Source organism: Dinoponera quadriceps, unplaced genomic scaffold, assembly GCF_001313825.1.
Source record: "Dinoponera quadriceps isolate SergipeBrazil2010 unplaced genomic scaffold, ASM131382v1 scaffold278, whole genome shotgun sequence".
NCBI lineage: Eukaryota > Metazoa > Arthropoda > Insecta > Hymenoptera > Formicidae > Dinoponera > Dinoponera quadriceps.
The window spans coordinates 690931-702584 of NW_014554664.1; the positions used below are offsets into that span (position 1 = coordinate 690931).

Below are 11654 nucleotides of genomic sequence, written 5' to 3' on the forward strand. Positions count from 1 at the left end.
AGAGACCGGCGTGGCCTTAGTCGCGAGTAATTACGGCGATCGGTCGAAAAAAAACGACGACGGCGATGACGACGGCGACGAGAACGCGCGCATACTTCACAGAGGGGCGTTCACTTCTCCCGCGGAACACGGCGTTCCGCTCGCGAAAATCGCGCCCTTGCGCTCTCTTGCCGACTCCAGTGTCACGCTCGGAGAGTGGACAAGCGGCGAGACTTCGACGACACGCTCTGGACGCGATCCCGAGCTGAACGCGTCCGTGTCCGCGCCGGCGAATCCAAATTGACTTTTATGATTGTCGTACAACGGTCATGTACACTTTAGGAATTTTCTTCTCTTTTACGGAGCGATTATATTTATTATTATTATATCCGTTGTGGAGAAATTCTAGTTGAATTTGCGAAACAATTTTTGTAATTCATGGAATAAATACATCGCATCCAATTAATCATTAAATTTGTATTATACGGTGATTAGAGTGTATTTTTTTTTTTAATTTATGGAGCAGTTATATTTATTATTATATTTATGATAAGGAAGTTTATTTAAATTTATGGAGCAATTTCTTTTTGGCCATTGAGAGCCTAATCGTGACTGTTGTAGCGATGTGTATAAATTATCATTGTAGGAGGATATAAATGTGTCATCGTAATATGCACATACCTTGAAGAATTTTTTGGACAATACTTTATACATATCGTCACAAGCCGTGATTAAGCTCTTATTGTTCATTATTTTTGTTCTTCTGTTGGTCACTAGCAGAGACGTATTAATACTTGTAACTTTTTTTATTTCGACCAAACATACCGTATTGAATTAGTTATTGAATTTACATCGTACAGATGTAAATTTTTTGTTATATTGATGCAGCAATAAATTTATTAAATGTTAGATTTAGATTTTTACATTACATTTCACACGACATATTGTTTTGAATAAATTGTGATGATTCTCTCCGTATTTTTTCGTATTTCTATTTTATCTCCTTTTCCGTCACTCTATGTGATAAATATAATTACCATATAAACGACTCATAAAAAAGATACAACCTTTAGCCGCTGTTAAATTTATATACTTCCTCGTCAATGCGGGAAGCGAGAATTGTGCGCCTCTCTGCCTTGCGAAATCCTTCGCGCTGCTCGTAAAAGCGACAGTCGGTGTTTAAATCCGACGGAAAATTGGCGGAAGCGCGGAAAGGGTGGAAGGACAAAAAGAAAGAGAGAGAGAAAGAGAGGGAGAGAAAGAAATTGCCGCGTTGTTCGCGCGTATAAAACGGATTCCGCAATGTACCCTAATGAGAGTTCTTTCACCTCGATAGAAACGAGCACCAAGAACGATTTTCGCGAAAAACTGCTCTTTTGACTCGAGAGAAAAAGACATTTTTCGGGAAGATATTCGACAATAGTATTATATTTCAATGTTAGTTCTATGTAGCAATAACGTGTGAATCGAATATTTTTGTTGAACTTGTATACTAATCGGCAAAATGGCCTTAACGTACAATGTAATTAGGTAATTAGACATTTTTAACCATACATATTACTGATTTACTATTTATTGTTTGTTTAAGAAAACGGAAATGATGTGTCAAATTTGTAATCATCAACAGTTTTATGTTAACATTCCGAAAAGGAATGTGTACAGTTATAAAATACTAGTAAGCTAATTACACTACGTGTTAAGGCTATCCTGTCGATTAATATACATTAATTAACGTAATAGCCATAACATACAATGTAATTAGCTAATTAGAATTTCTTAATTGTTATTACTAATTTACTATCTATCTTGATTGTTGAAAAAAAAAACGGGAACGATATGTCAAATTATTAATCATTGCAATAGCTTCACGTTAATGTCTAAAAAAGGAAAAAACAAACGTGTACGGTTATAAAATGCAGGTACTCTATTTTTACTCCGCGTGTTAAGGCCATTCTGTCGATTAATGCACGTTACCTGGCAGCACAGCCTTAACACACAATGTAAAATTAGGTTATGAGGATACATTTTCTAAACGCGCGAACTGTATATTAACTTATCATCTATTAATTTTTTTCTAATAAATAAATAAATTAATTTAAATAAGCTAAAATGATGTGTCAAATCAGTAATCTATGATACCGTGATAGTTTCACGTTAAGGCTTACTAAGAAATGTATAGTGTTAAAAGAAGCCAGTAACCTAATTGTAACGCGCATCAATGTTATTCCATCGATCGTCGTGTAGAAGCAATCGAAGAAATTTCATTCGCGTGGAGGGAGACGTTTAGAACGTCCTTTCAGGGAATTCTCAGAGAATTCTCCGGCTGAGGAGGATCATTATACACCGGTTAAAGCTATCTCTTGTTCTTCATCTTACGGTGTATTATCTAATTAGTCCTAGAGGAGCGTAATAATGGCTTCATTGTTAGCGGAATGCGTACGCGCGGCAACTTCTCGGAGTATAATAGCGGGTTTCGACACGCGGCAACGTCCAGCGAGACGAATGACTCGCTGAGAGAAGAAAAAAGGATCACACGCTTTTCCACGGGCGTGCGGAGAGCTAAATCCGCCGATCGCAGAAACTCGGTCGCGTTTTGCGCCGTTGCAAAATTAATATTGTACATAGAGATTGCAAAGTTGCGGCATGCACGCGCGCGCGAATTAATTAGACACGAATGGACGGGGTTTTCGCACCGACGCCGCCCTAATCGACGGAACGAAGCATGCGAAATGACTCCAGCCGCATTTTGCGGAATTATCTCCACACGATAACTGACCTCCTATTTTTACTCAGGATTCTGAGGGGGGTCTAACTATACATTCCAGTATCTCAAAGTTATTAAAGTTTAATATTTAATGATAGGTCTCTCAGAAATTATCCGTCTCTTTACGTGAGAAAGTGTCGGATTCGATATAGAACGTTCAAATTGTTTAATGGATTATTTGTGGTTGGAGATACTTTTAATAATTTAACTATTATTATTATACTTTTAATAATTTAACTATTAATAATTTAACTTATTATTATATATTATATTCCATTGTCCACCTTTTTTTAGAGTTGTCGTTATTGATAATTTAATTGATTCTTTATAATTGATTTAAATTATAAAGTTAAATATGTACATTTATTTTTTGATCGATTTATTTGCGTCTTCTATTTCTTTTCTATTACATGTTCCCGTATTAGTTATCTTTGCAGAAATTTGTCTTTTCTTTATACACGTTATCAGATTGAAATTTATGTATTGCATCAAAGGATTCATAATTTCTTATAAGTAAATATATATATAATTATTTTTCTGCGTACGGAATATTGTAATCAGCATGAAAGATCAAGAAGACGAGGGATCTATTGATCAATCAGTTTCCTCGTCTTCGTAATGTCGCTGTTCTCTGAGAGGTATGATCGACGTTGTGCCGTTGGGTTCCACGTCCTCTCGCGAAATACACCCGGTAACTCTTGTGCGATTACGAAATCGGTAGAACTGGCGAGTAAGCGAGGAAATTCTCTATTGTTGCTTCAGCTCTCTTCCTTGCCAAACTCGACGATGAACTTCTCTCGAACGGGGAAGTTCTCGTTCTCCGACCGATCGCTTCAAACTTCGCATGATCATGACACATTCCACAGACATAACGCGATCCCTGAAAGCGTGTGGTGTCGTGGTAACCACTTGATTATTTAGCTATGTTTACGAATAACTTTAGCAATATAATTGACCTTCGTTACATGGCCCACTTTCAAGATTATTTTTAATTATTTTAATTTAAACATTCCTCGAATTTTTAACTCTTCACTTTCTTCCCTCTTTCCGTTTATCCTTTATGCTTTATAAAAATTGCGTTTCTCCCTTTTTTTATTTCCATGTAGATATATTTTGTTTGTTTCTTGATTACGTTGTATGTATTGTAAATTAAACGGATAAGATTCCTGTTAATGAATGAACAAATCAATAATAAACAATAAATATAATGTGAACAGTTTTATACAATTTTAAATAGAATATAAGCTAAGATTTATCAATTTCGTGGCCAATGTCTAGCGACGGCCCTTATTTGCTTACCGTACTTACTATTGTTCACTTTAAGAGCTTTCATATCATTCTTCGTTTGCTATCTGCGTGCTTTGTGTGTGTGTTTATTTTCTTCTATTAAAATAATCAATTCTTTTTTATTTTAACTGCCTCTCGATTCCTCCTTCGATTATCTCCTGCGGGTTTTCTTCTTACGTTACATTCCGCCGCAATCAGAAGCCTCAACAGCCAGGCGAATTCACAGTCCACTGCGTTTTAAGTAATATCTGCCGCTATCTGTTTCATCGTCGGACCGTTACGCCCGGGGAGATTTATTGTGCGAACAGCCAGCGCGCGCAACTCGAACGAACGGCACCGCGTCATACCCGCGATTGTCCTAATATGTATCACCGACTTTGTGCACCGGATCGCGCTCATAGATCCCGCGGATCGCGATCGTCGGACCGTAAATCGACGACGACGCGCAGGACGCGGGATTACCGCGCCGATGAGCGTGTAACGCGCGTTGAGCGAAGCCGAGTCTCGCGATCGGCGTGTGCGTTCGTACGCGCGTTGCCACGTGCAATTGGGCGTACGCGCCGATGGAGCTGATTAGGATATAACGCGATGCGGAGAGTGAAATATGGAGCGCGAGAGAGAGGGAGAGCGAGAAAATCGCTCGTTTTTGCGACTTGCGCAAGACGCACCTGCGAAACTGCGTCCGTGCAACTATCCGGACAACGCCGGACCGGCCACTCAACGTTCGGACAAACCTGTTTGGACGTACCTCCGATTTTTGCGCAGTATATGGAAAATCTCGCGGAATCGGACTCCCGCGCCACAAATGCGTCACGTGCGAGCGAAACGTGCCTGCGGAAATTTCCCGATATTCTCGTTTCAATTTTTCCGAGAGAGAAAAGATAATTACATAAAGGCTTACTTATATGTATATAAAATACTCTTGACTTTTTTCCTCCCTTTTCCTTCTTCGTTGTTCTTCCTTCCCCTTCTTCTTCTTTCTTCCTTTCTCTGTTTATCCCTTTCCCCTTTTCCTTCCGTCTCTTTCCTTATTTTCGTCCCCTTCCTCTTTTTCTTCTTTCTAATTCTTTCCCTTTATTCACTTCCTTTTGTTTCCGTCTCCCCTTTGTCCTTCGTTTCTTTCCCTTTTACAGGATTTTACTTAAGAGGAAATCGGTGTCGCTTGACATACAACGCATACTCGCGATGTTGACGTTTAGCGCGCTAAAAATTCACTCGCTTTCTATGATTTTTGCCGTGAAAAGACTGTCATTTTCTTAAATACATACAAGACACGAGGCGATTGTCGTCAATCCATCTGACACGATCGTGATTTAACGCACAGTATTCTCTCTCTCGCTCTCTCTCTCTCTCTCTCTCTCTCTCTCTCTCCCGCATTCCTTCTGCGACATATGGAACTATTTTCCTGCACGATCTTGCGAAACGACATAATTCCCCAAAACGAAAGACACGGCGAATGTAGCAAATTATGCATCAATCGATCGATCGATCGATTTAATCGCGCGGTGATCTAACTGCGTCGTTTTCTCTCCCCGTCCCCATTCCCCGCCCCCGCTCCACATTCAAACGACAGACGTACATACACCGAGTATACAGACGCAACACACACACACACACACACACACACATAGACACGTATTTTCTCTACGCAATCTCGCGAAACGCTATAATTCTGCAAAACGAAAAATTACGACGATCTTGCAAAATGTCGAATGGCAATCGCTCGTAACGCTAGTTGTCTAACGCGCGCGCGCGCGCGTGCCGTTCTTTATTCGTGCAACGTGCGCACCTGATTCTCGGCTGGCGTTAACCGGGTTAACGAGTTGCGGATTTCGTAGGCGTCGGGGGGAGGGAGACCAGGGGTCCGGTCAAGAAGCAGGGAGCAGGGTAGAGGCGGAATGGGGCTAGAGGGGAGGACGGCCGAGACGAGGTGTCCTCTTGCCGGTGGTCCATCAGGTGGTCCTTGGCATCCCCCGGGAGTTTCCCGAGGGGTGTCTCAGGAGAGGGCATCCGGGGGAGAACCGGAAGCGAGAGGGTCCCGTGATCGAGTCCTCGGCGCGTGCAAAATCACTGCCGTTAACGGGGCCCGAAAGGGTCGCGCGATCCGCCATTGGTGAAAGGGGTCCGCCGGTGCAGCCGTCCGCGAGCGGCGCGTGCCCCCGCCTCATCCCTGAGGCGCAGGGGCCTGGGCAGGGCACCGCTATAAAAGCATACTGCGTCGCCCCTCGGATACGTAGTGTTTTCCCGCGTACCGCACCAGAAAAACTGTCCACCATGAAGTTCTTCGTAAGTTCCTACTGTAATCGCGCACATAAGCGAGCCGCGTGCGGACGGCCGTGCGGCCAGTCAGACTTCGCCGCAGCGCGAGATGATCACCAGCGTGATTTCCCGCCGGCGACGTAGTCTCATCGTCGTCATTGTTCTCGAATTCGACGAACTCGTTGCTTCTTGCGCGGCGCACCTCAGACCGCGTCTTCCCGCGCGCGAATATATATATCGAGTCACATTACGAGACACTGAGCCGGGAGAGCGCGAATCGACTATGAATCTCTCGCCGATCGACTTCCCACGTCGTAGGTTATCGGGAAAGTTACGTTGCTGTCGAATCGTGATCGTCGTAGACTCTATCGAGCTTGGCCGTGTTTTTGCGTGTAAAATTTATTCGTACGGTATTTTCGATGATGTACTTTCACGTATCTTTCGGTCAGCAACGCGGAGAAATTAGCGGCTCGGTGATATTTGATGAAAGAGAAGAGACGAATCTCGCGTTGTTGTATTCGTATCGATCGATCGAATCGATTGACGAAACGTCCGTTTTACAAAGCCGGTCTCGTCGAGGTTGCCAGTATTCCGCCGTGAAATTCAGTCACGTTGCGTTACACCGCCATTGTATTGTTGCAGATTGTCCTGCTCGCTGTTGTAGCGGCCGCTAGCGCTGGATATGTCGGTGGACACGGCGGTGGATATGGCGGTGGATACGTCGGTGGATACGGTGGTGGCCACGCCGTAAGTACTTCACGCTCGGTCGAAGAGAAAAAGTCGCCACTTTATGCACGATTATTTCGCGAGAGCTGCGCGACCATAATGCCGTATGATCATTAGAAACGTTACTTTCGCGCATCTCGACACGAACACTCGATAGACATTTCCGAAAGTTCAATCTTTCATTGCTCCTTCTTTATGCAAGATATTTAAATTGATCTTTATCCGCATACAATAATTTATTTATCTACCTTATTGAACTTTTCTTTTTTTCCATTAATCGGCGTTGTATATTTATTTGATCGTTTTGCTTTTATATATTTATGGTAACAGCCGTGTGATGTTAATACCGCGACGTAATTACACGAATTAACACGTCGGCTCGATCTTCACCGATTAATCGGTCAAACTGCAGACACTTCAACCCATCTCGCCGGACGTCTTCATTCAACAGTCATTAATGTCTTCTCAGCCATCTTAAATCTATCGTCCATCTTAAAACGACTGTCTTTCCGCAAGTAACTGCATACTCCTCGTCACCCGAGCGAGACACGAGCGACTCGGGCGGCCGCTACTTCTTGCTCATAAGTCAATCATCAAGTTCAAGGAGGACTCTGTGGGAAGTCACGAATTAATCTTCCAGTTCGCCAATTAATCTCACGGGACAAAGTCGGGGCTCCTCGTCGGTGTTCATCAAGCACGATCGCCACGTCGTCTAACGCATCTCACAGACTCTTCAACTTCTCTCTATTCTTCTCTCTCCAGGTTCTCTAATCTACTTATCAATTGCTCTCTCTCTCTCTCTCTCATTCTTTCCGACGATCGTAACAAAGCGTTATTCTCTCGATTTCTCTCTCTCCCCTACTTCATTTCTCCGCAACATCGCTCTTCTATCACTCTTCGTGATTCTCCATCTCTTCTCTGCGAGTAACTTTTCATCTTCTAATGGTCCCTCGCTTCAATCAGTCGGCGTCATTCTGCGACCATCTCTTTATCCACATCTCTCTCTCTCTCTCTCTCTCTCTCTCTTTGTCTTTCAACTTCTCTGGCAAGCGAGTAACTTCGGACATACTCGGAGGTAACACGAAGTAACGCGTAACGCCTCGATCTTTCCGATCTGAGAGACTTTTTGACGCACTCAGATCGCCCAGCCCTGGGTAGCTCCGGCCGCATTGGTGCACGCTTCAGTGGCGCACAGCCCGGTGGTGCACGCGCCCCAGCCTTGGGTCGCAGCCCAGCCTTGGGTCGCACCCCAGCCTTGGGTCGCGCCCCAGCCTTGGGTCGCGGCCGCGCCGAAACACGTCAAGATCGCCGCTCCCGCGGCGTACGCCAAGGTAATGAGCGGGAAACAGCAAGCTGGGAGGAGGACCAAAGTCTCTTCATTTCGATCGGTCGGCGCGAGTACGAGTATTCATTCCCCGATCCCCGTTATTCGCGTGATATATCGCTTTGAACCTCCGGGTTGCCGGTTAGAAGAAGACGGGGAGGACGGGGAAGGCGAAAAGTGAAATCGCCGACTGTTCCCGCTGAGCCGGGAAACCGATGTAAAATTCGCGAATATATACATATATATATGTGCGTGTATCGTCGGGGAAACGTGCCCTTCCTTCGCTCCGGCGATCAGGCGTTTCGAGAAACGGCGAGATAGCCTGCGAGCGAGGGCCTGTTCGCGAACACCGGGTCTCGTTCGATATCGCGATATCGTGCCGCTGATTACGGTGCCGCGGTTCTGTCGCCCTAACGACCGACCGGGCCGATTTCTAATGTTACGTTGCGCCAAGATCCGATCGGCCCCGGCGGTTACGTGTTCGCCGGTGGTTACGTGCCGCACGCCGCGCGACGGAATAGGTGTCCGACAGTTAGCTAATTGGATTTCCTGCTTAATCGGGCCCATAAAGGCAGCCGTGGCGAAACCACGCGACTCGGTCGCGCACCGGAATCACCGGGCTCGCTCTCGCGTTCGTGCAACGAACGTCGCCGTCGGGCCTCGTTAGAATTTCTTAAGCCTTTCCCGAATTATCCCGTTCTACCGCTCGTTTCCGCTACCGTCCGATCGCGGCTTCCACGGTAGCGCTTCGGGGGCAGCCGCCTCGTTAGAAACAGCGGATTTCAAGCCGAAGGCTTGGGAATGGACTCGATTTCGCTGGGAATTTTCACAAACTTGTCCCCGCTCAGGGGAATTTTCCGCAACAGAGTTCGCAGCGAATAGCTAATTCGGATAACGACAGAACTGAAGCGATTAACTGATTACTTGTTAATTACTAGTAAAGCGATCAACAGATCGCTCATTAATTATTATTAAAGCGACGAGTTGATTCGATTTGATTTTCACTAGCGCATCGATTGACCGATTACTACGTAACTTGGAAAACGAATACTTCTCATCGGCAGATCGAAGGAATATCTAGGGAGAAATAGTATTTGCACGCTGCTTTATGAGCGACACAGAAGGACGGTGGATGTCTCAGCGAGTCTCTTGAAATTTCCTTTGTTCCCACAGGAGACGTACCACGTGGACAACTCTGGCGGAGGCTCCAGAGGCACCCCGAATATCCACGCGCCGCACCCCAATCCTACATCCTACAAGGGCAATGAACATACAACCAGAATACACTACAGCGGATCCAACGGCGGTGGCGGATCCCATCCGCATCTTGTGGCTGTCGAGCACTACGTACCAGCGCCCGAGCCAGCCATCGGCGTCGTTAAGGCCGGCCACGGCGGCCACGGCTGGTAAATGTCGAAGCGCGCGACACCTCATCCATCCAACATAGCCCCCGGTCTAGAGTGGTCCAGAGCGCGCGAGTGCCCTTCCGAGGCCTCGGCATCCACGGCGACGACCATCGCGACGATTCGCGAACCGACCCGCCAGCAGGCGATCCCCCGCGCGACATCGGCGACTACGGCAGCAGCGGCATCAGCGGTAGCGGCTCCCGCCCCCTTCTGCTCGCCTCTCCCGTGATTCGACAGCCTCAGGATGGACGCACGTCTTGGACCACCCGCGGACCGCAGCAGACCAGGCAGCCTGACTCGAAAAAACAGCAGTCGTCCGCAACTTCTCTTCTTGATTACCTTCTTAGCGCTACATATGACACGCAATCACAAACACACACAGACACGAAAGACAACATCCGCGTCCGGCAATCTATCACGCGATCTACCCCCCCGATCTCGCGTTCACCATCACCACCACCTGTCAACAAGAGCGAAAAATTTCCGTGCGGCGTGTGATACTTGAAGAAGACGTCACGCAACATCAGACAGAGCGTTTTTACTTCTTGCCCCACCCCCCACCCATCCCCTGATTTATCATCGTCGGTCTTTTCTCTCAAACATTCTCTTCGTTTACCCCCCCACATTCGGACCCCCCGTTCCCGCTCTATCCGCCTCTCTATTTCTCCCTCTTTCTTCGTCTTTTTTTTTCTCTTCTTCGTCCGCGGTGCAATTTATTTATTTTCTAATAAAAGTTGACTTTTACGTCTTGTGATAAAACCAGACTAGTTCGCTGGCGTTTCATTCGACGAGCCCTCTTCTCCGTCCGAGTCCAGCCCCCCGACCGGGCCCCCCGTCGCCCACGTGTGCGACCGTAACGCGTCACCGCCGGCGCAACCGCCGCCTCCGTGATCGTTCGGTCGGAACAAAGTTGAGCGAAAAGTCGATCGATTACGCGACACCCGGTCGTGTAGAACGCAGTCGAACGCAGAAACAAATTGCGCAACGCCTTTTCCGAAAGGAGTTCTACCGTTTCTCCGCCGCCGTTATTTCCTCCCGGGGCGGCTTTTTCCGGACGAGAGCCGCATTCCGGCGGAGTCTCCGCGGGATCAGTCGTGTGTAACAAACATGTGTTTACAAGTATTACATGGGCGCGAGGTTGCACTCAAATGTCTCCGTGAAAGTCTCCTAACGTTCCCCTCGCGTGAACTGGGTCATTTTGCGAACGGGATTGTGCATCGAGCGAGAAGAGAAAAAGGGAAAAAGAGAAAACGGAGAAAAATGGAAAATTCCGTTTCGCCGGTGGTAGCAATCACTTGGCGTAAATTAAAAGCAGCAAATCGACATGAACTGTGTCGACGATCGATCTGAAAGGGTAGACCTGTGACGTTATTCGGCCCAGGTGTGCGGACTGTCGAGAGAGTTCAACTGGACGTCCCAAATTCCCACCACGAGTTCACTTTGCAACGTTCGCTGCAATTGAATGCTGCGTTAAACGCTGCGCCAAATTAGATAGCAACGATATCGTGTTGCGTAAGAATATTAATATATTAATAACATATGCATTTATTATTATGTGAGATATTATGACACATATAATATAATAATACGTAAAATCATATAAAATAATAATATGCACGAGAAAAATATTACAACATAATATATAAGAGAATATGATATATATAACATAAAAAGATACATGATATTATAAAGTAATATGATAATATTATAATAATTGAATAACATTATAATAATTAAATAATATTATAATATTATAAAATGACATTTTTATAGTAGCCAGTAGTGGAGCTTTGCCTTTGGAGAGACGCCGTGTCGCTTTCCGCCTCGCAAAATCCCCGATTCAACGAGAGCTCTTTGTTCAACCTCGTCCAACCTCATCGATTCAACCTCGAATCGTGTCGGAGATCGG

At 45.7% G+C, this 11654-nt stretch overlaps 1 protein-coding gene across 1 annotated transcript; it reads left to right on the forward strand.

Annotated features, from left to right (window-relative positions):
* The first annotated feature begins 6231 nt into the window (after nucleotides 1-6231).
* Nucleotides 6232-10509, forward strand: LOC106740610. The gene is made up of 4 exons (XM_014611816.1): nucleotides 6232-6316; nucleotides 6932-7036; nucleotides 8155-8346; nucleotides 9513-10509. Exons 1-4 carry the CDS (start codon nucleotides 6305-6307, stop codon nucleotides 9747-9749), a joined length of 546 nt encoding a protein of 181 aa, XP_014467302.1. The 5' UTR covers nucleotides 6232-6304; the 3' UTR covers nucleotides 9750-10509.
* Nucleotides 10510-11654: the final 1145 nt, after the last annotated feature.

What these genes read in the sequence shown, in the direction of transcription:
- LOC106740610 (XM_014611816.1), top strand. An exon ending in GATACGGTGGTGGCCACGCC is followed by an intron (nt 7,037 to 8,154) that starts GTAAGTACTTCA and finishes TGACGCACTCAG; the next exon opens with ATCGCCCAGCCCTGGGTAGC. An exon ending in CTCCCGCGGCGTACGCCAAG is followed by an intron (nt 8,347 to 9,512) that starts GTAATGAGCGGG and finishes TTGTTCCCACAG; the next exon opens with GAGACGTACCACGTGGACAA.